The sequence below is a fragment of the Brachionichthys hirsutus genome, chromosome 13, assembly GCF_040956055.1.
Source record: "Brachionichthys hirsutus isolate HB-005 chromosome 13, CSIRO-AGI_Bhir_v1, whole genome shotgun sequence".
NCBI lineage: Eukaryota > Metazoa > Chordata > Actinopteri > Lophiiformes > Brachionichthyidae > Brachionichthys > Brachionichthys hirsutus.
In genome coordinates this window covers 2464050-2489827 of record NC_090909.1, presented here as the reverse complement: position 1 = coordinate 2489827, position 25778 = coordinate 2464050, and the positions used below count along the sequence as shown (strand labels likewise).

Here is a 25778-nt window from a genome sequence, read left to right as displayed (position 1 = left end):
AACGATGTCCAGCATGCATTGCACCGCGGCGCCGCGTTGCATCTTTTCCTAACGGACTTCCCGTCTCTCTCTTTCCCAGGACTGCGCTGGGCGTCGGCAGGCTTGCTTTTTGCAGGGAAATGATCCCGCATGAAGTGCGACGCACTCGGGGCCCCCCCGTCGTCCTAGGCGGAAGCAGCAGGTGTGACGCCGTCATGCTCGCCCGTAATGCGCTGAGCTCCCCCTGCAGCCGCTAAAGAACACCTGGACCAAGCAAATCGGCGCCACCTCTCCCCTCAAGCCACGCCTCCATATCTTCATCTCCATCGCTAATCCTTCCTAACCTGATTGTTGCCGCTTGGATATTCTTTATCGAGGGAAATACTTTAATCAAGGACCTTCGCTGAACTAGAGAGAGAGAGAGTGAATGGGTGGAAAGATTGGGAAACTTAATTCTTATCTAGTTTCAGGGACTGGTCATCGAAAGATAGAATAAGAGACAAGAAAGTGAAATAGAGGTTCTAGAGAGCGACGGAGGCAACTCCGGGGACGAGAGGCAAAGTCAGCATGAAGTCCAATCAGGAACGCAGCAACGAATGTCTGCCCCCGAAGAAGAGGGAGCTCCCCTCGAGTACGCTGGCGTGTGAAAGTCGCTCGCTCGTCATGCCGCCTGCCACCGACAGCCAACGCACCGAGAACATGGCCTGGCTCGCCAGCGTGGCCGGCGGGAGCGAGAGCGGCGTGGCCGGACACCGCGGCGCCGCTCAGTGCGACGGGCCCCCGTTCAAATCCCTCTTCTCCACGCCGGACTCTTCATCCTCCTCCTCCTCTTCGCTGAGGCTAGTCCCGTCGCTCCCTGCGGTGTATTCACCGTCCCACCCGTCGCAGCCCGCCGCCGGAGGAACTGTCCGTTACACCCAAGTGCCACCCAACCTGCAGTTCATAGCGTCCCCCTACGCCGCCCCGTACGCGAGCTACATCTCCCCTCAACTGCTTCCGCCTCCTCCTCCACCTCCTCCCCTCTCCTCCTCGTCTTTGTCCTCACAGAGGTTGCCGCACGCGGCTGCCGTCTGCGCGCCTTCGCAGGCCTCCAAACATGACCAGCAGCGGACGGCGACGGGGCGAACCTCCATGCCCCCGCCCTCGACAGACTCCATCCCTCACCATGTTCAGATGTCAACCTCCACACGGACAGTGCCATCGCCTCACCAGCAGGGAGGCGTTCACCTTCCTCCCCATGCGCTGCACCCGCACCACGCCTTGGGACATGGGCTGTCCCAGGTGGTCGTGCAATATACGGACGGGCCGACCAGGAAAGAGCAAGTTGACCCCAGACCCAGAGAGCTCCATAATGGAGAGCTGGAAAGGGGTCAGCGGTTCAGGGCGTCCCCGGAGTCGAGTCTCTCCAAGCCGGGGAGCAAATCCCGGGGCGCGGCCTCGTCTCTGTGCTCGTACGAGGCCCGACGTTTGGTTCTGCCGTCGGAGTACCCTCCTCACGATGCCTCCGGACCGAGGACCTCTGTCATGCTAATGCCCAACAGCCACGGGGACCAGCACCCGGCACCCAGAGCCAGCCCTGACAAGCTGGCAACCTCTGTCCCCGCACACCTGGACAAAGGTAGCATCCTGCTGGGCAAGCCTGCCAATCACACGCCGTCATCCTCCATCACCGCCTCCCCTTTTACATTTCCAACCCCTTTGAAAGCTGCCGTCGGCACGCCGTCGCCTCAAACCGTCATCCAGACTACCCACAATGCCACGGAGCCACTGTCGATGGGGCTTCCCTCCTCTGGCATCTACCGGCAGCCTTCTATTATTGGGTACATTGCCGGGGGCAATGGAGGCCAGCACGCGCCCATCGGCTACCACGCCGGCCTGCAGCAACACTTGCTCATTCCCGGTGCCCAACCGGTCATTATCCCCGTCAGCGGCGGTGGAGTCGCGACATTTGAGCCTCAAGTGTTGTCCGCCCAAGCCGCGATGTTCCCCACCGCACTCCCCCACGCTTATGTGGCCGCCGCCCCCCTCAAGGGCGAGACCCTGGAAGCCTCCAGCGGCTCGTACTACCAGGCCGCTGCAGGTACGGTGGTCCAAGCCCAGCTCCACCTGCCCGTTGTCCCGGCTCCTCCGGGGCTTGTCGCTTCATCCGCCAATCCTCCCCCGTCCGGCGCTGCGGCGCCCCCGTCACTCCCGCCGTATTTCATCAAGGGCTCCATCATACAGCTGGCCGATGGCGAGCTGAAGCGCGTGGAGGACCTGAAGACGGAGGACTTCATCCAGAGCGCCGAGATCACCGGCGAGCTGAAGATCGACTCGTCCACGGTGGAGCGCATCGAAGGGAGCCACGCCTCCCCCGACTTCGCTGTGGTTCAGTTTTCCGTGGGCGAGCACCGAGCGCAGGTAAAAGACGGCGAGCCGGTTGATGGCGTTTGTATTCCTTCGATCTGTGCTTAGCTACAAATGAAAGGATGTTAGATTTAAAACCTTTAGCCTGAAGCTAGTCATAGCTATAGAGTCTAGCTTTGCCTACTGCTTCCGGTCTGTATGCTAAGCTAGGCTAGTTGGCTCTCAGTACTGTATTCACCGCTAATGCATGGATCCGAGAGCGGTAGCCATCTTTTTTTATTCAGTATAAAATATCGCATTTTCAATTTATGAACGACAGTTCCATTTAAGTTTTTAAAAAAGATGTAGTGTTCACTCAGGTGTTTGTTATTCAAGTAATAAATGTAATAGTAGGGTGTAGTATTTGGGCTTCTTCTTCGTTGTTTTTCCTCTGACGCGGGAACTTCCATCCGTCAGGAACATCTGAACATTTCATATGCTACCATTCACTCCTCTGTTTTCAGTCTCCACCAAACACACTCGCACACAGTGTGTGTGTGTGTGTGTGTGTGTGTGTGTAGAGCCGGTTTGCCCGTCCTCATCCACCCACGCAGCTCATCTCCAACCATCTCACCCGCCCTCGGCTGCTCTTTGATTCCCTCAAAAAAGAAAATCGGACCATATTTCAAAGACTTTCTTTCTTTTGCTCCTTCAGCGTTTTCCTCCCTCGGAGGTGGAAGCTGATAGGACGTATTTGGGAGAAGTCAAAAAATGATATAATAAGAGAGGAAAAACATTGCCTGACATTTCCCTTGAGGGTGCGCTTGATTCATCTTACGCTCCAAGCTCTCTTTCACACTCCTCTGGTAATTTCACCTCATCTTCGCCAACTCTTTCTCCGTCCCTGCGCTCTCCAAGGTGTCTCGGATATTCCTTCACTCCATCCTCTCCTCGGGTTCATTTTCTTCCTCGCTCTACCCTCGTCTTCATTCGTGCCATCCATACAAACGATGACTCAAACCTCCAGAGTGCAGGATTTATTCCAGATGTCAGAGAGAAGAACTTCAATCTCTTCACATGAATATTTTCTATCTCGCTTGTTTTTTTGTTTTTTTTTGCATAATAGATCACAAGGTCTCATTTTTCAGCCGATATTGTTTCCTCTCTTCTCCACATGCCAGATATTTTCCACCCATCGGGTGGCTCTGTACCAACGCCATCCAGCTGTGCATCGAACAAACCAATCAGGGCCGCTGCCTAATTGCCATGCTGATAATAACGATGTTCCACGATGTCTTTTAATCCAGATGAATTTAGGCGAGACTAAAATGCTTTGTGGTTTCTGTCCTTACATGACACATAAATATCCCCTTGCTTTCCTAGGCGAGTGTGGAGGTGTTGGTGGAGTACCCCTTCTTCGTCTTCGGCCAAGGCTGGTCTTCGTGCTGCCCGGACCGGACCACCCAGCTCCTGGAGCTGCCTTGCACAAAGCTCTCTGTGGGCGACGTATGTATTTCACTCGCCCTCAAGAACCTGAAGAACGGATCTCTGAAGAAGACCCAGTCCACGCCGACCTCTTTCCTGGCCTCCAGTCACTTCAATCCACAGAGCTGCAGCGGAGGAGGGGGGTCCGGGCAGGGCGAGCGGGCCAACGGGATCGGCCAGCGGGCAGAGGACGGAAGGGCCACCAAAGAGGAAAACGGAGGTCTCGTGTTTAGGGAAAGAGGGTCTGTCTTTAAAGGTCAGGATGCCAACAGTGCAAATGCCGGCCACAGCAAGCCATCGGGGGGCAGGAAGCGAAGGTGGTCCGCCCCCGAGGGGCGGAAAGTAGAAAAGGTAGAGGAGGAGCTACCTTTGGTCCTGCCCAAACCTTCGTTTATCCCTCAGGAGGTGAAAGTCAGCATCGAGGGAAGGTCGAATATTGGAAAGTAAAAGCAAAGCAGGAATGTTATATAAGAAAACAAAACAAAAAAAGAAATGCTTTATCGCCCATATTTGTTCATTCGTCTTCATCTTAAAGTTCTGTTTTTATTTTTCTGTCTTGAATACTGTCATGCAGAGTTAAATTCACCCTGATGGTGTCACCTTACGTTAAATACATTTGAAAGGATTTAGACGTGCAAACAATCGGGGCTGTTTTTGATGGCGTTCATGAAACGGCTCGCGGTGAGGAGATCCTGAAGCGCGTTGAATGTGCGCGTCACACGGGGAGCGACGTTCCCGCTCGGATGTTGCTTCACACAAGAGGAAAATGTCAAAATAAACTTCTAGTGTAACGTCCCAGAAAAACCACACCAACCGACCCACTTGTGGGTTTTACATTAAAAGTTCTGTTAGATTAGAGTTGGATTTATTATCATGTGTTGTATTTTAAACCCCTATCTTATAGCTCACCAGATAGTTGTGTTCAAAGACCGTTGGAAATTTTAATTGTGGCTGTTTTAAACCCTGCATTGAACCCAACTGGGGTCCGGTGTTAGCTTCTAAATGCGAGATGCTCTAACTCGTTAGCGAGCGTCGCCTAAAAACATTTAAAGTGAAAACTTCAACACGATTTTCAACATTTTGTTGATGAATTTCGTTCTATTGTTTTGGGAGTTCTTTCAGGGTCAGGATGTTTTGAATCACTTCACGTGTCACACTCGCCACGCAGCCGGCAAATCTTCATTCTCTTTATTTACACTGTACTGTATGGGTTTGCTTTTATTTAGATGAGGGTGGGAAGAAGCAACAGCACTTTGGAAAGGTGAAGCTTTTGGGGCTCCTTTTAGTAACGTGGGGAACTGATGGATCACAAAGAAAGGGACGACTGGATAAAGTTCCACTCCACGTTGAGAGGAAGACCGCGGTGACGAAGGTGACTAGAATATAAATGCTAACGGTTTCCACCACGTGCGTTTCGAACGGCCAGCCAATCAAAGAAGAGTTTTAAAAATAGGAATGCTTTTGAATGTTGGGGTCATGGGATTAACATATGTGTACGTGTTATAGAGCGTGCGTGAAGGTGATCCGTGCACACACACACACACACACACACACACACACAAACGCACACACCCGATGGCGCTCCATCCAGGAAACTCAATGGCTTCTACTGATTTCGGCGACCGGTAGACGAACGACACTAGTTGACTGACTTTGCACGAAGACGCACCGCTAACGTGCTAACCGTGGCGTGTTTGCGTACGTGTGTGAGTTTGTGCACGAGTGTGTGTGTGTGTGTTACGGTGTACAGGAAAAGGATGTACTCTAATATATAGACTGTGCTAAATGTCCAGTGTTTCTACTTGGAGTTTGTACTTAAAGAATATTGCGATTTGCACATCAGGAGGAGCGAGAAAGTTGGCGACGTAATTTTATTTTTGGTTTTTTTGGTTTTTTTGGCGGCCGTGTCCGACAACAAGCCCGATAATCACATGACACTGGAGGAGACGAGGGTTTTACTTCCTCGACAGGCACATTGTGGAGGACGGAGGCGCGCTTAGATAAGGTCAAATCACATTTGAGTTTCTACAAATCAGAATTTTACCCCGTGCCTGCCTACTGAATTTACTGGAGAGATGCCGTTCGTAGCGTATGAAGGAAGATCCAGACTTTCTTGTTCACGTTTCTATGATCGTGCTCAGTGGCTACGTAGTGCTGACAAGCCGGGGAGGAAGAGGAGGCCTCCTGCAGATGCATCTGTGGAGCCTCTCCGTTGAGGTATCTTTAAGTCGCCGGCATCGTTTTTCGCCTTTTAAGAAGCGGATCGGTCGTGTTTTCATCCCGCTGGTTTTAGAGGTTTAGTCTGGGGTCGCTTTGACTTTACCGGGGGGGTTGAGGGCGAGAGATAGGCGGGTGAGTAAATTGGTAAATTGATGTTGAGAACGTGTGAATGAATTTGCTCTGTGTGAGATTTGAAATGCTTTATTTTTTATTTTTTTACAATAAACATTTTAATTTCCTTCTCCTGTTGAGACACAACGATCATTAGTGGTAGAAAAGGTGTGTGTTCCAATCTGTGTGTGTGTGTGTGCGTGTGTGTGTGCGCGCATGGCTGCGTTTTATATGTCCTACTTTATTATTTCTTATGCAATCCCTTATTTTAACATTTCAGCCACGACATCGAGAGCGAATCAGAGCAAACAACACTTTGAGTGTCCGTGAAGGTTTAGCAGAAGACGAGCGACGCTTCCGTCTCTCTGGATAAAGCAATAGCTCATTAATATTCACGCGTATGAGTGGAACACAAACGCAGTCATTCCAACTCACTCTGCAATAATAATCATCTCCTCGCATCCCAGCAACCAGAACGCCTCCTCCGCTCCCCCCAAGAGAAAAGACAATCTTGACGTTTTTGAAGCTAATGCACCTGAACACTATTTCCCTCGTCATAAAATACATTTCGACTAATCACCGTGGCGACGGCCGTTGCTCGCTCTTCAGGGAAGCGTCTCATATGCAGTAACTGCACACAACCCCCCCCCCCCCCCCCCCCCCCCGTTCCGGCTGGTCGGAGTCTTAAATCCTGTCGTCGTGCTGTAGTCGGCAGACATATTTTATTTTTGACTCCGCCCAGGTCTACCTAGTTGCCACGACACCTAGTGACCTCGTTAACTTTGCTTCAGGTATCCAATCATAGCCGACCGGGCTCACAAGCGCCTCCTCCAGAGGCGAAGCAATTGATTAACCCTCAACAACCGTTTGCTACCTTTCAGCGGGCGGGGCGCCCGACTTGCCTGTTCCCTTAGCAACGTTGCCTTTTGATATTCTGTCTCCTGGTCAGTACCAACTCAAACCGGCCGTCGTGTAAAATATTTGATAAAAATGCACGTTTGATTACAGGAAATGACAAAAAAAAAAAAAAAAGCTATCGTGGCCGTGGAAACGTGCGTGCAGAAGCGGGACAGGCACATCACAGCGACGTCACTCGGTAGTCTTTATCCCAACTTTAACATTTAAAACGTGCAATACGACATTTAGTTCCCCTTTGCTGTGCCAAGTGTATCTAGTGTAGTTAATGCTTTGTGTATTTAACTGTGTGTGTGTGTGTGTGTTCACGTCTTTAAAACCAGGACGAGTGTGACGAGCAACAAAACAAATTTGTCTGTACTCTCGTTCCCCTTTGGCCTCGAAGCCTTCCTAAATTCAAGCATGAGAGATTGTGGGTGTGTAGTGTTTGTGTGTAGGTGTGTGTGTGTGTGTCTGCACACCTCGTAGTCAAATGTGTGTGAGCGTGTTGGGGTCATGTGACCCGTGTGTGTGTGCGTCTGCACACCTCGTAGTCAAATGTGTGTGAGCGTGTTGGGGTCGTGTGACCCGTGTGCGTGTGTGTGTGTGTGTGTGTGTGTGCACACCTCGTAGTCAAATGTGTGTGAGCGTGTTGGGGTTGTGTGACCCGTGTGCGTGTGTCTAACGAAGAGTTTTCTTCTCTAATCGTCTGTGAGATTGTAAACCCTGACCCTCCACGGTTCACGGTGAGACCTCATTGTTAGTGGGGACCACTTTATAAGAGATAAAACAGAGATGCACATGTAAGTAGACGTAAAAGACTTGATAATGTTTCAGCACTTTCTAATCCTAGGACGGGGCTCGGCCTCCCCCCTCTGTGTCGGGCCGGTTCCTTCCCTAGGCGCAACATTCGTTCAGAACAGACAGAGAGAATGAGAATAATGATAAAAAAGAAAGGGGGATGAACAAGGATGGAAAAAGAGAGAGATGGCTCAGTTTAAGTTTTTGCACATCACCTTGCCGTGACCTTGTGTTAATCTGTCTGTGCTCCGCCTCCCTCGGTTCCCGGTGCATTGTTGGGTCCAACGGGCCGAGGTGTCAGGCGGTTCCTTCTTTTCTTCGAGAACGCGTCCCCTCTTTTTGTCCTGTTCGGGTCCGTATACAATCTTTTCCTCCGCAAACAACCAGGCTGTGCTCTTAATTGCATTTTCTCTCGCTCACATTTTGAATCTTTAAATCAGCTGGGCCAGGTTTTTTTCGGAGGAGCTCGGCGCCGCGCGATTCGACCGGGTGTGGCGTGAAAAACGCTGCGTACAAAACGTTTGCTTTGTTTGTCTCTTTTGGTGCAGGAGCTTTTTTTTCTGCATCTCCTTGTAGCACTCGATATAATGTCAGGGGACTTTCACACCATGTAGAGAATGTGTCCTTGTTGACTATGACGAGCGCCCCTTGCTGGAGGGACGCTGCTAATGTCAAATGTTTCTAAGGAAAATTCAGTCAAATGAATGTTGGTGTGTGAGCTTTCACTTTTCGATCAGAAAAATAAAGCATGTGTGCTTTGTTGTTTGTTTCTTCGATGTTTATACTTGCATTTTGCAAAAAGGAGAAAAAAAGTATGTGTTTTTGGCACTTTGTTGTGTTTTAAAAGTGAACAGAATTCAATCAGGATTCCTTTTTTTTGTATGACATCATCAATGTCCATAGCGCTGGATAACCAACTCAGGCAGAAAGAAAGAAAAAAAAAAAAACCTTGTAGAGGCCCACTTCACAGTTTAGTTTCACCCAAATGAACTTTGCATTGTGGGCCGTTACATATGGGTGTGAGATATGTAAATGCATTACATATAATTTCATATGATTTAACAAATGTCTTTATTGACAAATAGCCGAGTTTAAAGTTAGACGGGCCGTACGCTCGGATTACTCTCCGGTGCGCCGAACGACTTTGCTCTGCCTCTCTCTGTGCAAGGCGACAAACAAACACTTTCAACAGGGGGACAGGTTGTGGGTTCCCGACCTCTGACCCTAACCCACTGTCACGGAAGGGGTGGAGCTTGTCTGTCAGACTGTGGCTCATTTGATTCCCCCCCCCCCCGTTTCCCGTTTGAACACTCTGCTAACTCGTCACACCAAGAACCGAACTGAAACGATTTTGTGGCCCGCGTGACGCTGCAGAGAAAGGGGACATCAGCTCAGACCTGCACGGACTCTGTGGTCTGCATGGGGGGGGGGGGCAGCGACCCCACACCCACCCAGCCAACATGTTTGTGCTATATTGTACTCACCAAGTCTCTGTGTCTCGCACACCCACCCACCCTTCCTTCGATAGCGATGGAGGAGCCCTGTTGGTGTGTGTGTGTGTGTGTAACATCTGTACAACGCACCGTTCTGAAAAAGAAAATGAAACCTTGACATATCTGGAATAAATGACTATCTTCTGTCTTTATTGGGAGGACAAGCCTAACAAAGAGCAAACATTTAAAACCAATGAGGTTTTCAGTTCTCCTCGCCTAATCTGTGCGGAAATTGGCGCCCTCTAGTGTCCAGTAGAGAGAACGACACCCCGCCGTCGTGAATATGATGTATGCACTTCTGAGGAATTGAGCGTTTCTAAGTGAACACTTGGCTGGACTGTTGCGTGACGCGGATGAAAGTGGTTCTCCTGCTCAGCTCTTTGAGTTTGGCGGCGCCCACGTAGGTGCAGGTGGAGCGGAGACCCCCCAGCACTTCGCGGATGGTGTTCTCCGCGTCTCCTCTGTAGGGCACCTCCACCGTCCTCCCCTCGGAGGCCCTGAGAGAGAGGAGGAGAGAGGACGGTCGTAGATTTCTTCTGTTCCACTCACCGTAATTAACACCGTGAGTCTCTCACCTGTACTCAGCGACCCCGCCCACGTATTTCTTCATGGCCGTGTCGGAACTCATGCCGTAGAAGAGTTTGTATTTTTGCCCGTTTTTTTCAATGACCTCTCCGGAGCACTGGTCGTGTCCGGCGAGCATTCCTCCCATCATCACAAAGTCCGCCCCCGCGCCTGAGGAGCAATCACAGCGTGGGTGGCTCATTTAAATTACTGTGGGGGCCTTCGTGTTTTTTTTTATCTGTGCATACAAACCAAAAGCTTTCGCTACATCTCCGGGGCAACTGCATCCCCCATCCTGCACAGAGAGAAGAGCGGCATCGGTGATGTGAGCAGAAACTGAATCACAGGTCAGACTAGAGAAGCGCTGATTGTTTTGATTTGAAAAATCTCGATAATATCCACAATCCAGATCCGACCCCGGTGAAATCCGGCGGTGAGATAGAGATCCTCACCCTACACGACTGCGTCAAATTCCATAAACATCGGTCAATAATCAACCGAGATATTGAGGAACAAATTTTGAAGCTCCATTTACCGCGTTAACGAAAATGTCGAAGTGATCCAGAATCAAGAATCTCTTCTGGATCATCGCCAGAATGGTCTAATCTGTCCCTGGTAGCATTCCCAACATTTAATTAAAGTTTCATCAAGATCCATCAGTCACCTTTTGAGTTATGTTGCTAACACACGGATAGACGCCGGCAGAGGCCGAGGTAATCAGGCCAGACTAGTGGCTGAACGCTGTATTACATCAACCAAACATGAACTTGTGTTAAACTCAACGATGAATGAATTCATCGCTCCAGCAGAACAGCGACTCTTCCTCTGACTCTCATATTCTACTCACAGAGATGATGTGTCCCTTGAGGCCGTGGGCTGAGTCGGCGCACTCTATCACGGCGCTGAGCTGTGGGTAGCCCACTCCCGTCTTGATCCTCGTCGTGCACACGGACCCTGTGGGGCACATGAGATGAGAGCGTCTTCGGGTAATTGCAGGTCAGAGGTTTTTTGTTGCTCCACGCCCCAGAAGGCTTTTTTTTTTTTAGCGCGTGCATCTAAATGCCCACCCGGCCCGATGCCCACTTTGATGATGTCAGCACCAGAGAGGATGAGCTCCTCCACCATCTCCCCCGTCACCACGTTGCCGGCCTGCAAAGGCAGACGGGCGTCAGCCTCGCCATCTTGCGTCGCATCCCATAACCTCCAGACAAGGTGATGAATACAGTATATAGATATTTTTTTACCATGATGGTGTGTTTGGGGAACTTTTCTCTGACAATCTTGACAAACTCCACGAAGTACTCGGAGTAGCCGTTAGCCACATCCAGACAGATGTACTTGAGGGCGGGAACGGCGTCCAAGATGGCGCACAGCTTCTCCAGGTCTGCGCCGCCGCTGCCGGAGCTGGCAGCTACATGCTGTCAAGGTTGGGGGGGGGGACAGAATGGCTAGGAGGAGACCTTTAATAATGCAAATTAACGTAGTTACCTAGCGGTTTGGTAGCGGCGACAATACCTCCAAGCATTCGGGATGATTAGCAGCAAAGTGTTTCCATTCTTCTACAGAGTAGTGCTTGTGGATGGCTGTGAAGAGAGCGTGCTGGACAGCGGGGGAGGGGGGGGAGGGGGTGCAGCGGCAGGTACCAGTCACACTCTACTAAAGAAGGAAACGAGAACTTCGACAGGCCGACGCAGACAGGATTGCTCACTTTGCCGAGGACTTGCGCCATCTCAAACGTCCCCGTGGTGTCCATGTTGGCAGCGATGATTGGGACGCCGGCGTAAGTCTGTTTGGAGTTGCGGAATGTGAAGATCCTCTGAAGGTCCACCTGGGTGGGGGGGGGGGTCACATGACATGTAGGTGAATGATACCGTGATTTGTACATTCTGGTGTCTAAAATCAGAAGGAAGAGTCTGGATTTGTCTGCAGTGAAGAATATTGCTGCTTAAAAATGTTCCCATCGTTTAAATCCTGAAGGGAACTCGAGGCGACGTCAAGGACGAGGTGGTTGCGTTCAACGAACGTGACGAGGCGCAGACTCGGTTACGCATCAAATGCAGGCCCGGCGTCGGGTGTCGATCGCGCCGTTCTCCGTGCCGGGGCGTTGTAACTGATGTTAATCTGAGAGCCGTGCGGCGTGTGGAATGTGTTCTCGCCGACTGACACGCAGCTCTATTTTTAAACGGGCTTTCTGAGAAGTCGCCCACGGGTCGTGTTGCACGCCACCTGTCAGGAGCCGGCCGACCCTAACCCACTTCTGACCCCCCAGCCCCGAAACAATGGTGTCATGAACTTGGCTCTGAACCAGTCCCTCGTAGAGGTTACGGCTAAGTTGAAGGCGTGTGGATGAAACACGAATGCACCGACCTCTGAGCGACTCTTCAGGCTGCTCCTCTTGGGCCTGAACAGGACATCCTTAAAGTCCAGCTTGAGATCCACGTCCACACGAGGCATTTTGGACCCCCCCCCCCCCCCAGAACACTGACGACCAGGATGAGGAGGATGAGTAGAATCCCCCGAGGAAGGGCTGCTGCAACTGTGGTGCTTCGCCAGTCCCGAACACCAACCACCAAAACCCGAACCCCCGGACGACCGGCGTATTTATAGCAAGAAGGGGCCCGGCCCAGCCCCGGCCCCGCCCCCCATGGCTTTAATTGGGCCTGGACACTCCTTCTCTGTCCCTCCCCTCTCCTTCAAAGCTGGCAGGCACGGCTGCCTGATGTCTACACACACGTGCGCGCACACACACACACACAGTGGCACTGCAGTGGCTGCTGCAGTGAATAGAGCACACCTGCTGTCCAGTTGGCGCATTACTCCAGGAGACGGGGAGGATGAGGGCCAAAGGAGTGAGATGGGGGGGGGGGGGGGGGACAGCCAGCGCCCATTATGACTCATCCATTGATTAAGTATGACGTCATCCGTGCATGATTAAAGTTTAGTGTCGTTTCACCACTTCATGTCAGATGAAGTTTAGATAGATAGAACTTCCTAGTATTATTCTGTTATGACACAATAAAGCCAGTAGGTGGCAGCAAAGCTGAAGAAAACATCTGTTAAATGAAGAGCAGGACGACCAGCGGGGTCAAAGCTCTTGTTAAAGCGTCTCCTGGCAACAAGAGGCGCTTTTATGAAGTTTGCCACTTCCTTTATCGCCCAGTGAAACGCATCAATTTGCATTCAGTCCTTCCAGGAAGCAGTTCTTCTTTTTCTCACAGACACCTTATACTCTAAATCTTTATTACAAAGTGGAATAGACTAATCACAGCATTTCAAATGAAAAGTGAAAGTCGTGCCATTACTCAAGTTTGCAACGCAGAGATGAAATAATATCAGACAGAAGTGATTTATATGAAAAAAAAAAAAGATTGCTTCACAATTAAAAAATAAATGAATGCGAAAGCTTTGAGCTGCGGTTAATTTTCTTTCTCACACGACTGATTAGATTCCGCTAATCTACAGGCCGCTGCTGTTCCCATTGCTCTTTAACCTTTAACCTTTGGGCCACGTCACGCTGAATCAGGTCGGCGCTTTGAAGCGGCAGCGCAGCTGATAAGGACGGGGACAGCTTGGCTCTTTAGGCCACGTCGACCTGCTGCGGTCCCAGCTGGAGTCTCGGGTGTTCCTCTGAGCTTCAGGGTGAGGTAAGAAGTGGGTTTTTATTTTATTTTATCTTATCTGTATCCCATTTACCTGCAGCGCCACCATCAAGTTCACATTCATGACATTATTCGAACTACGTCACTTCGTGATCCATTAAATATGCAAATGTTAGCATGCTAGCATGCTATACACGGTAATGGTGAAATTCCATGAGAATATTGGCATTTCCAACGTAGCCAGGTTAGCGTTAGCACTGGGCCGCTAGCATGGTTCTATCACCTCTCAGTGTTTAACAGGAATAAATCATCCATTATTATATTATTATTATTATTATTACTGAGAGTGATAATAGGAAATAGCGAGTCTCGCGAGACTGCGTCAGGGCGCGTGCCAACGAGAAACTTGTTCACCTTTACTTCCGGGTCACGTGTGCGCCTTTCCACGGGCCTTTTAAGTGCCATGTTTTCTTTTTACCCGCTAGTTTTAATTCCTCAGATACACAAATACATTTGGAACCAGGGAAAATTAAAAAAAGAGAATTTCGGGCTTGTTAGTGCCACTCTTAATAGTTTAACTCCATTGTTATTTTATTTTTTTCCTCTGTGGTTTTGAAAACCATAAAAAAGAATCAAATAGTCTGTTTATTTAATGCTGAATGAATTTAGTCATAAAGTCCCTTGTCTCTTGGGCCCAGACTTGACTATATCATAGTGTTGTGAATGTGGCCTTTCACTGGGATGTTGATTGTGCAGAGAACACACACACACACACACACACACACACACCTCTATAAGACTATACCACCCTGTATCCTGCTGCTGCTGCTGATGGGAAGCTCCGGTGGCTTCAGGGACACTTATCTCACACACATTCCGAAGTGTAGCCCCCACTGTGTGTCATTACACTGAGCAGATGTGAAAACCGCATGCCGGTGGGTGAAACAAATTGTTCTGAGAAGCTTTGATGTTCTTTTCCTGGCACCAGTTGAAATGCCAAGAGCCTAAATATTCCATTTGTTTTCTTAATTTGTGGCGCAGGTGTTGGAGGATGAAGAGGAATCTGATGAAGTAGATTTAGCAGAAACTTGGTGAGTTTTTCTCTCGGGGGAGGGGAGGGGGGGGGGGGGCATCAATGCAAAAATAACAACTAGAAGTGAGAATTCCAGAGAAGTAGGTCAAATGTCACTTGTGGTCTACAGGGAAGCATGGTAGGTGGTGAGAATCACCCTGTGGCGTGCAAAGGAATAGGCCTAATGCCATCTTGTCTATATAAACAGCTGTTAGGATTAGAATATGCGCTTCATGACTAGCATAATTCAGAAGCAGGTTTCCCCCAAAGGAAAACGCATGAGGCCGAGCTCCCATTCTTTGTCGCTGGGATCTACCACGTGAGGTAAACACAGGCCAAGTTGCAAGTCCTCTCACAGAGCCGACGTTTCCGCGTGACTCGCTCCCAGCATGCGACGGTGATGTAATCCAGCACCGACGGCAGCGGGGCAGGGCGAGAGGAGCCCCCCCGGCCTGGCTTTGCCGGTTGCGCGTGAAGGAAACGACCACGCAGGCTCGTAAACACAGGAGGGCATCGAGCTGTTCGATAGGGATCTGTCATTATGACATTAATATAATAGCCAGCCCAATGCTGGGCTATTGGAGTGTTGCCGGTCGTTCTCGGTTCGACGCGCTCTGTGGCTACGTCTTGGTTTCGCCGTATCCAACAAAAAGGAGAGTCCAGAAGCGGGCTTAAGAGAATAAAATGCCACTAATTTATTACAAAATACAACAACTTAAAACATTCAATAAACCCGATCATCTGGGTGCAGCGATCCCGCCAGAGCGGTCAAACCCTATGTGCCCTTCCGGGTCAACACCTGTTCACCGCCTGATTGGCCGTGCCTTATGTACCCCACATGGCCACAGTGCCACCCAGTGCACAAAATAGGAACCGCACCCCATCAGTTGCATTTGGCCCCTACAATTAAGATTAGATAAAGGACAACATTTACAACAGGGAATGCAATTAAAGGAAGCCTCCGTGATCAAAGCGCTCGCCTTCCAGCTCCCTGCGTTTCTCCGGCCGCTACATCAACCATGAAGAGTAGAAGTGAATCTGAGTTGATTTTTTACTGGTTTCTGAATCCATAAATGGAGTTTCAATGTTAACTCCATTTGTTATTTACTGCAGTGATAATGAAAAATTCAAAAGTAACCCAGAATCCTGAAAATTCCACCGAGATCCCTCCAGACCTTTTTGAGTTGCGCTGCTAAAAGTCAGACGGATAAATGGCAGTGAAAACATGACCTCGTTGGGTAATGAGAAACCCCGTCAATAACAAACAGTGGAGCTACAAGTTCAGGCCTGCCTGACAGAAATAAGCCGCCAAACATCCGTCAGTTTTATTGACTGTCTTGTGGCTGCAGCCAGAGTTTAAAAAAAAAAAAAAAAAAGCAGGAAGTGTTGCAAAATATTTTGTTTTTGCCAGAATGTGTTTGAACTCTTGGGCTCTCTGGCTTTAAGAAATATTTACGTATTTTTGTTGTTGGTTTTCAACAAATAGACTGATTTTCATAAAGAATAAATCCGCAAACATCCACGAGTGTAAAATGAAACGTAAGCCCTTTAAGTTTCCTCCACATCCTTCTCCAACACCGACTTGGAGAGATTAAGGCAGTTCTGGATTAAAGGGACTAAAGACGAGTTTCACATTTCAAACCGTTTAACCTCTCTGTAGTGTTTACATTTTTTTACCACTTCTATAATACCATAAGCTTCAAATCTACCTTTTTGTTGGTTAGTTGGCCCTTCTGAATGAACGGGAGCAACTCCAGAGTGTTTTTATAAAACCACTTTATTAATACTTCTTGTTAAAAACAGAATATATATATAAAAAAAGACAAACTTCTAAAAAAAGAGTGATTTTACAGAGTGGCTTTTGCTTCAGAAAACAGAAACAAATTCCTATTTGCACAACGTGAAAAATAAAAGTCTTTACCCTGCAGTGACTGAGTCAGCGTTAAAGAAATAACTTTCCTTTTCTTAATAGAAAAAAACAAAAACAAAGTGGAAAGTTTCTAACACACACTGTACGGCTGCTACATTAAGGTCAACCCCTCTACAGACGTGTAGAAACCTTCCTTGGTAAAGTGACTGTCGTTTCTTTTAAATGTCTCTGAACTTAAATACAACCTGGAAATGAAAAGCTTTTCACAAAGCACACTTTGTATTGCACACACAGATCTCCTTGTACCCTTTAAAACAAGAAAGGAACTCGATAGCACACCCCGGAGAAGGACTTTATAGCCGTCGCCTTTACGGGAAGCCGCTGCTGTCGCCTTTATATGGTTGCAGTTTTCTAATCCTGGTGTACCCCGTCAGTATGCAGCGCAGCGGGTCTGCTCAGCCCCTAAATTAACCCGTAATCGCCATGGCAAACATGGAAATCAAACATAAAACAAACTCCGTTCTCAAAATCAAAATGATAAGCTTTAAAATGTTAAGAGGAATTAAAAAAAACAATTTAATTTAAGCTATTCTTAAACATTTCGTGTCCATCATGGTGGTTTGGGTTCTGGGGCTAGGAGCCAAAAAAATCCAACACAAATGCAAATCTCAAAAACAAAACATTTGCATCAGATCAACTGATGCGATAAATTAAAGGGGGGGGGGGGGCGCTATGGCAGGAGAGGGAGATGCCTTAAATATATGAGACTTGGACAGAATGACACACGACCAATAGCAATAATACTAACAGCCCAGAGCGACGGTACAAAGGGATGAAACAGAACAACAGACCAGAGTGGCTCGCACCGCGCGGATCTTTGATCTGGCTGGTGAGTCTTTAAAGGGTTCGGTGCACGAGTCCAGGACGTTGTCTTCCCGGCTCTCCTCCGAGCGGCTTACGTGCGGTAGATCTTGTGGTCGTACTCCGGGGCGGAGCAGCCGTGAGGAGAGGCCGTCTCTCTGTGGATGGGGGCCGGCATGCTGCTGTGGTGCTGGTGGTTATCGGGCAGCGCCAGGCTCAGCAGGCTGGTGCAGGTGGGCAGGTAGATGTGCTGAACGTGCTCCACCTCCGAGCGGCACACGGGACACAGCTGACGGAGACGGAGACGAGGAGTCAGTTTCAAACCGGGCGGAGCCAGTAAAGCAAACGTCAAGATGAACGCCGTTTCGTGTAAACGTGTTGTTCAAACAACCGTGAAAAGGATCGAACGTTGGAACCCAAACCGAAATGAAGGAGATTTTAGCCGAGCGAGGGGCGCGAAGCGTCGATGGGCCGACCAGACGGCGTCACCGAGACGAAGACGACCCTCACCTGGAGCTGATTGGCGCAGGTCTGGCAGCACACCATGTGACCGCAGGGGCAGAAGGCGGCGTCTATCTCCTCCTCGCAGCACAGCATGCACAGCAGCGCCTCCCTGAGCTTCTGCAGCCGCTCCTGCAGGGCCCGGCTCTGCTGCAGTTGCCGCAGTCCACGGCGTCGTCCTGCTGGTCGTCCCGGCTCGGGGAGCGCGACGGGGACGAGCGCTCGCCGTGGCCGGCGCGGTTCACCAGGTCTACGACGCCGGCGTTGTAGAGGGCGCGGCGGGCGTGGTCGTACACTTCCTTGGAGGTACGGCGGATGTCGAAGACGTACTTCTTGCCCAGGTTGATGTTTTCGTTGAGGAAAAGCGACGCCAGTGGCCCTTAAAGTCTCTGCTGTACTGCATCATCACCGCGTCGGTGACCGTGTCGCACCTGAGACAAAGACGTCAACACAGACGTCAACGAACGTCGTGTACCGGTGGTTAATTCAACCCCCCCGCCCCCCCGCGTCCTGCTCTGAATCCCGCCTCTGAAACAACGCCGTCGGCGCCGATGCTTGGAGGTGACCTCCAGCACGACTTAATGGCTCAACCATTTGAATCGTCAGCCTTCACTGCAAACACAGTTTATAGACGGTAAAAAGCTCCATCTTTAATCATTTAAGACAGTTTGGGGTAATTCCGGGCTTCTATAAACGCTCATTCAGGCCAAGGCCATGTTTTACAACATGCACTTCAAAATAAAAGGCATTCAGGAGAACGAGGTAAACGTTGCAAGGCATTAAGAGCACAACGCATCCCCGCAGAATGGATTGCTGGTTCCATTTCCCACACCTCTGCTCGTATTTCACCAGAAAGACGAACACATCGAGTCGATTAGATTTGCAAAAGGTCCTTACAGCTGCCGCAAACACTCTTATCTCGGCTCAACACGAGGCGAGCTACCGTTTGCAGCCGGCCACTAAACATTCCAGACCATGCCGACTCGGAGAAATATCAAAGAGGCGTGGGTCACTCCGGCTGCACCGATACGCACCGAGCCGCAGTGTGCGGGTTTGTTTTCAAGCTCACCTGTAGAAGGCGTGCGTCTCTGTGATGGCCCTGTACAGACCGCTGGCTGCCCGGTGACTGATGAGCTTAAACAGAAGCACCACGCTGTCACTTGTATCCTTGGTAACCGTCAGGTAGACGGTTTTGCCAGACTGGGTGGCAATCTGGATGACTGGGTAGCTGACGCTAGAATGAAATCAAACAGAGGAAGAAGCCGTTCATTTTGCACAGCGCTAGCTTTTTTCCCACGCGGTTCCTTCCAGAACGCCCGGGACGCTGCTTACCTGTTGACTAGGCTGAAGTCCTCTTTGCATACCGCGATGCCATCCGGGCCGACTCCTATGGCCAGCCGTTGGCCGTTTGCGTCGCGGGCCCAGTGCCACTCCACGCCGTAATGGTCCAGAGAGGAGACCAGCTGCAGGGCCTGATACTCCACCGAGCCCTGGCTGGAGCCCTCTAGAGCCTTGTGTCTGGATACGATGCTGCAGCGGAGATACGGGCCGAGGTTTCTGTTTTTAGCGCTAGAACTCAAGGAGCAGCCGCGTCAGACGGGCGTGACGAGATACATAACGAATGGCTCCGGTCGGCACCTCAGGAAGGACTACCGGGACACTGATGGGATACTCTACACTCATTGGACGGCTGTGCATGCCATCTAAAGCCCCCCCCACCCCCCCCCCCCCACATCAAGTTACTCTGCCTCTAAAGGTCCCATAAAAAGCAGTTTAAGTTAGTATTTTGATCTAGTGAACATCTTTGGCTCACTCTCTCCTTCCATTATTTACTTTTCCGCCTCCTTCAGAGGGAGGGACACAACGGGGGGGGCGGAGCTTCAAGAAAGCCGATCAAGTCAACAGGTTTTTTTCCACTCGATGCTTCTCGTGAACCGCAGCGACGCCTCGAGCGCCGGTTTGTTCTCCGGGCGTTTCCGCATTCATAAAACCTGAGTGTTGTACCTGTTCATGGTGGCGTTGCCGGGCTCCTCGCCGCACAGCTCCGCGTACCAGTACCGGGCCGTGTTTTGGTTGTAGTCGCCGAACTCGGCCTGCGCCAACAGCGCACTCAGCTCCCCGGCTTGTTCGGAGGCCATGCGGAGATGGCCGTTGTGGAGGTCCTCCTTCACGTGCGTGAAGAAGACGTGTCTGGTGGACGGGAAGGAGAACGGCACAGCGGTCAGGCGGGAAGCGTTTCAAGCTCCACTGCGAGCTAAAGAGCGTCTCGCTGTAAAACAAAATATGGCCCGATAACCCCGTGGAATAGAAACAAGCGCCGCCGCCGGTCGCAAAGTCGTAGTGATCTTTGTTCCTCCAAAGATTAATGGCGCTCAAAAACAACAATTGTTATTGTGTGGACTGAATGGGTAGATGAGAACACCCGGTTCTGCTGTGGCCAAGGACAACAGCAAGACCCCCCCCCCCCATAAGAACTCATGTCTGGTTGTTTTTGACTAAAAAGATGTGAAGAATTCCTTCCTAGAGCTCGAAGACAATTGAACTCTAGTAACCTGAACGAATCCCGTCCTCCCGCTGACTCGTGGCGCTCGCAGCCTCCCAAGCAGGCACCTTCTTCAGTCGGACAGCTTTCTATTGGCCAGCGACCCCCCCCCCCCCATCCTTCCACTGACAACAGAACCTCACAGCCCTTTCTGTCCTCGCTCCCGGCCCAACCTCACATTCTACTGCAGGCCCCCCCCCCCACTGAAATGAAAGAACGTCTGAAAGAGCTAACGCGGCGTTTCCTCCCCGCCTTCCTATGGGGAGTACGAACGCAGCTGCTGCGCCGGCGGTGAGCGAATGTGCACGTTTGAGCACCGCAACTGTTCCCGTGTACAAAAAAAAAAAAAAAACACGCCTCGTCCAGCAAAGCTCAGTAACAACAGTAGTGAAAAGCAGCTGTGAGGCGCAGCCCCCCCCCCCCCCAGGACGAGCCTCAGGGATAACAAACAGAGCTTTGATACGGCGTTGGACATCCCATTCCCTCCAGCACACAACAAACACCGAGCTCTATTGTGTCAGGCCCAGCAGGCGTCATGTGACGGAGCGCTGCTGCTTACCTGCCTGCCCCGACGCGAACAATAGAGGCGTGCCTACAAAGGGTTACTACAGGGCAAGCCACAGGTTACTAGAGTTCAGCGCGAGCGTAATACCGTCACCGCCAGCGAGCAAGGCATTATACAATCTTGATCTACTGCAGGACACGTCCCGGCCCGTTCGGTTCGGTCTTGTGACACCGATGCCGTTAAAGTTAAACCTCAACTCCATTTGTGCCTTTGAGCCAGCCAGCGTTGAACCATCGCAGCCTTCGGCCACCGGGCCGCCGAGCCAGACGTTCGATTTGTGCATTCCTTCCTTGGTGCCCCCCCCCCCCCTGATAACCAATAATTAGTTTAAGAGGACTACTAATTTCCAGTCATAATTCCCCAGTGAGCGCTAACAGCAGAGGAAAAGGAAGAGCTGGTTTTCTGGGAGGCTGCCTGGAATCATTTAATTAAAGCTGCTTTCTGGACCCGAAGCAGCAGCATTTGAAAATAGGTCAGGGCTGAGCTATGGAGTGGGTTGGGGGGGGGGGGGGAATAGAGCTGCCCAGTTCCTCCATCCCGTCGTTGAAAAACACAATTCCTGCTTAAAATGCACAAATGCTGCGAGTGAGAGTCATTCTAGGAAAGGTCAAGAGAGAAAACTGGAAGCTGGAGACTTATTAACAAGGAAACTTGACTCAACTCCGGTAAAGGATTCCTTATTTTAACGATTTGTCCCCCCCCCCCCACTTGTCTCTTCCAGCAGCAGACAGAAAGCCAGCGTCTCACCAAACTGAAACTCAACACCTCGGGCTGGAGACGGCGCCGCGTCCAGCCCATCGCCGGCAGAGCTGCAGTCCCTCAAACAATGAGGTTAGTGAGCTAGTCAAATAACACACAGGCAGGAGCCGTGTGCTGCAAGGTTACTATCGGTCAATGAACTATAGTAACCTCAACGTCTTGCCTCAGGGTGTGGACGCCACGCTACGCCCGGAACAAGCGCATTAAGCCTTTAATGTACCGAAAGGCTGCTAAATGGCCACGTTTAGCATCAAATATAAAAAACTTTATACTAGACTACTAGTTTGAAAATAACCAAGGGGGGGGGGGGGGGGGGGGTAAAAACAGGTTAACGATCAGGAGCTGTGATAAAGCTCCTAATCGGTCGGTGTATCCAACGTCTGCCTGATCAGAATGTTAAAACACGGGTCCAAACGAAGGGGGAAACATTCCCAGCAGAAGCAGCTGCTGGCAAGTAGCGGTTAATGGTGCAGGTTTAATGCGGGCTGCAGGGTCAGCCCCCCCCCCCCCCCCTTGAAATACCATTTCAAAATGTCATTTTAGTGGAGCTTTTTTTTTTTTTACTGTAGACGTACAGCCTAAAAAACAAACAAAACCAGAAAGTGCAAAATGATGGGATGCACGCGAGCATGAACTCTGAAGCGATCGCCTGGGATTACACAGATTATATAAGCGGCTCCGAGCGCGCTCAGTCCAGCGCTCAGGTTACGTAATAACGCCTATAAGAAGGGCGTCGAAAAAAGAAGCCACTCCACTTTACTTTGTCCGTTAGAACATTTGTTCCATCGCATGTTACTTTGCTGCTCAGACATGCCGTGAATGAGGATACGTTTGAGAAATATATTTTAGATAGGAAGTAGGTCAAAAGGCGACGGCACGAGGTTAAACGGTCGCAGGAATTAGCAGATTAACTCTCGTTTAACGGAGGCGTGACTGTGCTAAAAGCACGGCCATATATCGTGGCAACTTTGCATGACGTTAAAAATCAGAAGCGAGTCTCCTACCCTGTGTGACTCTTTAGGCACGGTTACGCCACATACCCTTGCCGGGTTTTCTTCCAACCCAGTGACCCCCCTCCCCCCGCCCAGATCAATGTGGTTCGACTGCAAGGACCAGCGTCTAAAACATGTTCTGAACGTCCCCGATCAGGGGAAAGCACTTTCAAAAAAAGGTACAAGCTGAACTTCAGGGAGAGTACTTGAACACATTTAATTTATTTCATGACCAACCACTTTTATTCACTGGGCTATAAAATTCATTAAAACTAATTGAGTGAAGCAGAACAAATGTTGGAAAGACGTGCCTGTTCACAAAAACGCAGAGAAACAGCTAAAAAAACTAAAAAAAAAAAGGTTCCTGAAGGTTAAAGTTGTAGTTTTGAAACAGCAAATGAAGAACCAGAAACTGAGCTGTCACTCAACGGAAGAGTCAGATGGTGGATTCGGTCTTTGTTCAGGCAAAACTTGGCAAAAACAATTGAAAGAAACAAAAGTGCAAAAGTTATTTGTGTGTGTGTGGGGGGGGGGGGGGGTCTGAATGGGGGTAGAGACAGTCCCTGAGGGCAGGCACAGAGCTGCTGGATCACATTTCCGGCTTAGTGCTCAGTCAGAATGAACTATAGTAACCCCAGCAGCAACCCAGGAAAGAGGTTACTACAGGGCATTCCTCCAAACTGGGAGCAAGGTTTTCAGATTGCGTTCAGGGAGCATTTATTTTTCCATCGTGCTCTCCTCAACAGTAAACATAAGTATTTATGAAACTAATTTCTACAAATCTCTTCAGAAAAAAGGTCCAGCGCTGCCAGCGAATGATAATAAGGAATAATAAATAAACAAATAAATAAAAATCACACACTGTCTGCTCGCCACGCAGGCCTTTAAACCCACCTCGTCTGTTCTTGTAGAATCAGATGAGGCTCCACAAAGAACTTGACTCGCAGCCTCAGCCGACACGGAACCACGACGTCCATCTGCTGGCAGATGCGGTTCCTCAGATTCAGCCACAGGTTCTCTCCTTTGCTGCCGGTGAACTGCAGCCCAAAGTAGTCCACTTCAATTATGCCCAACTTCCTGCACACCTGGACAGAGGGAGGGGAGGGGGGGGGGTCACCAAATTGGATTTGGGACAAAGAAATTCCCAATGCAGAAATCCAAATATTTTTTTTACACTTAAGGTTTTATTAGTAAAATATTGGTTTTCATTTACGGCAAGACGGTTTAGTTCAAGAAAGGGCAGCTGACATCTTGAGTGCTTTAGAAGTTTAAAATATACGGGGAGGGGGGGGGGGACACACTTTAATAAAGTTTAAAAAAAGAAAAAAGCAAGAATTTCACAAGTAAACAAACTATCCTGTTTACTCCTGGGGGGGCTCAGTCACCCCAGCGCTACTGCCACAGATTAAAAACCCATCAATATCGTGGGGTGAAGGGGGGGGGGGGGGGGGGGGCTGACCTAACCCACGATCCCACCAGCAGCAGCGGCCATGCTGGGACAGAAACACTTTCATTCTACTCTCGGCACGCTGCTGATAAGACTTTGCATGTTGAGAGAGGTTTATGTTTAAAATTAAAATTAAAATAAAAAAGGGACACAACTGGAGAGAAACTTCTGCAGAAGAAATGCGGCAAAGGTCTTTAGTTTCGGTTCGACTTTAACGCTGACTGAACGGAAGACAAATGAACTCGAGTAACCTCCGACGGCTGAGCCACGCAGGTACACGCAGGTACACGCAGGTACACGCAACCACCAACTGTGGTAGTAAAAACTTTATTCAATTATGTAAAGTTGTGATGTTATCAGGTTTAATTCTTAGAACCATTTATTTATTTTTTGCACGATCTTTATGCCACGCGTGAACGCAGCCCAATTCCTCCACGCGCCGGTTAAATCCCGCACTCTTGTTTACCGGAACATCTGAGTCACGCTTTAAGTTAAAAACAAGTTGGAAGTTCTGCAGGACACATTACTATGAACGCCGTCGCGTCTTACGATGACGCGCTTTTCTTAACCGCAACCACCCAAACAGACGCGACGCGCGTCCCCGTCGCAGCCTACCTTATTCAGGCAGTCTTCGCCGTTCGCCTTCGCGTCAACTTCCACTTCCATCACCACCGAATCCGGACGCGTCACGTGGCAGAGCATCGTCAATACGTGGCGCGTCACTCTTTAAAAACAACAAAACAACGCGCGAGCCCTCCAGACGCCGACATCAGACCTCCATCCGTCACTTCCCGAGTCCTTCCACTTTCTGTCCCCCGTGGCCGCCAGCTGTGAGATATATCAATGAAACACCACGCACAGCACCGCCCACTCTCCGTCTGTCCAATGAAAACTCGTTTCATACGAACACGGAAAAGCTCGGCCAATCAGAAGTCGTTTTGCATTTAGACACTGTTCTGGCTCGCGCTCGCCCCCCCCCCCTCGTGCCTTGAAGCGTGAGAGAGACATCCGCTCCGCTGCGCCATCTTCTGGCTACTAGCCTGAAAACAAACCTTCAACGCACCTGCTCCTAATGAACTAGACGTTTCAGCAGGCCGCGGGGTAAGTTTAATGGCGTGCACGCCGTTCTCCGTTCCCCTTCTTCGCTTTGTATGAATAATAAATGCGAGCTGCTACAACGGAAGTACTTTCGGCATCTGCTGTCCAAAGTGTTTTTAATTTTTCATATCCAACTCAGCCGTGGCTTTTTTGTGCTTTCCCTCCTCGTACGACCCTTGGGACGAACTCAATGCTTATTTATCACGAGCGTGCTTAACATTTACGTTGCAATGAACAAATGGCCAAGATGAAACCCGCGTAAAGCCGTTGTTTGGCTGACTTTTAGACACATTTGTGGATCCTCCACTTCTGGTTTGCTGTTTGGTTCAATGATGCCAGAGGACGTTTTATAGTTGGGATCCCCCCCCCCGCGCCACAATTGTACATCAATGACGTAGTAAGAGCTCCTTAACACAATCGCTTCTGTCATACTATTATTTTTTATTAGTTTAATCATCTTTGATTGAACTTTCAGTTATGAAGATGGCACCGTATACATTTAACAATGTAAGCATTGTTTAAAAAAGATCTTGTGATCATTGCTAATGCCGAATGCATTGTTCTCTGGGCCGTACCCTAACCCCTCCAAAAAAAAAAACC

At 49.8% G+C, this 25778-nt stretch overlaps 3 protein-coding genes across 3 annotated transcripts; 1 reads left to right on the top strand and 2 right to left on the bottom strand.

The window, feature by feature from the left end:
- The first annotated feature begins 372 nt into the window (after nt 1-372).
- Nucleotides 373-4545, top strand: atxn1a (ataxin 1a). Its single transcript, XM_068747407.1, has 3 exons — nt 373-1637; nt 1698-2379; nt 3688-4545. Exons 1-3 carry the CDS (start codon nt 547-549, stop codon nt 4234-4236), a joined length of 2322 nt encoding a protein of 773 aa, XP_068603508.1. The 5' UTR covers nt 373-546; the 3' UTR covers nt 4237-4545.
- A 4892-nt stretch (nt 4546-9437) lies between these two features.
- gmpr (guanosine monophosphate reductase) lies at nt 9438-12448 on the bottom strand. The gene is made up of 9 exons (XM_068746954.1): nt 12240-12448; nt 11581-11700; nt 11388-11471; nt 11117-11290; nt 10940-11021; nt 10720-10826; nt 10125-10167; nt 9884-10043; nt 9438-9805 (listed from the first exon to the last, which is right to left on the bottom strand). The coding sequence occupies exons 1-9, from the start codon at nt 12324-12326 to the stop codon at nt 9625-9627; spliced, it is 1038 nt and encodes a 345-aa protein (XP_068603055.1). The 5' UTR covers nt 12327-12448; the 3' UTR covers nt 9438-9624.
- Nucleotides 12449-16302: 3854 nt separating this feature from the next.
- On the bottom strand, nt 16303-24874 carry mylipa (myosin regulatory light chain interacting protein a). Its single transcript, XM_068747137.1, is given in 9 exon segments — nt 16303-17563; nt 17785-17927; nt 17930-18148; nt 18151-18206; nt 18845-19009; nt 19108-19305; nt 19780-19965; nt 23528-23718; nt 24696-24874. Coding segments are annotated over 9 exon segments (1440 nt in total). The 5' UTR covers nt 24783-24874; the 3' UTR covers nt 16303-17368.
- Nucleotides 24875-25778: the final 904 nt, after the last annotated feature.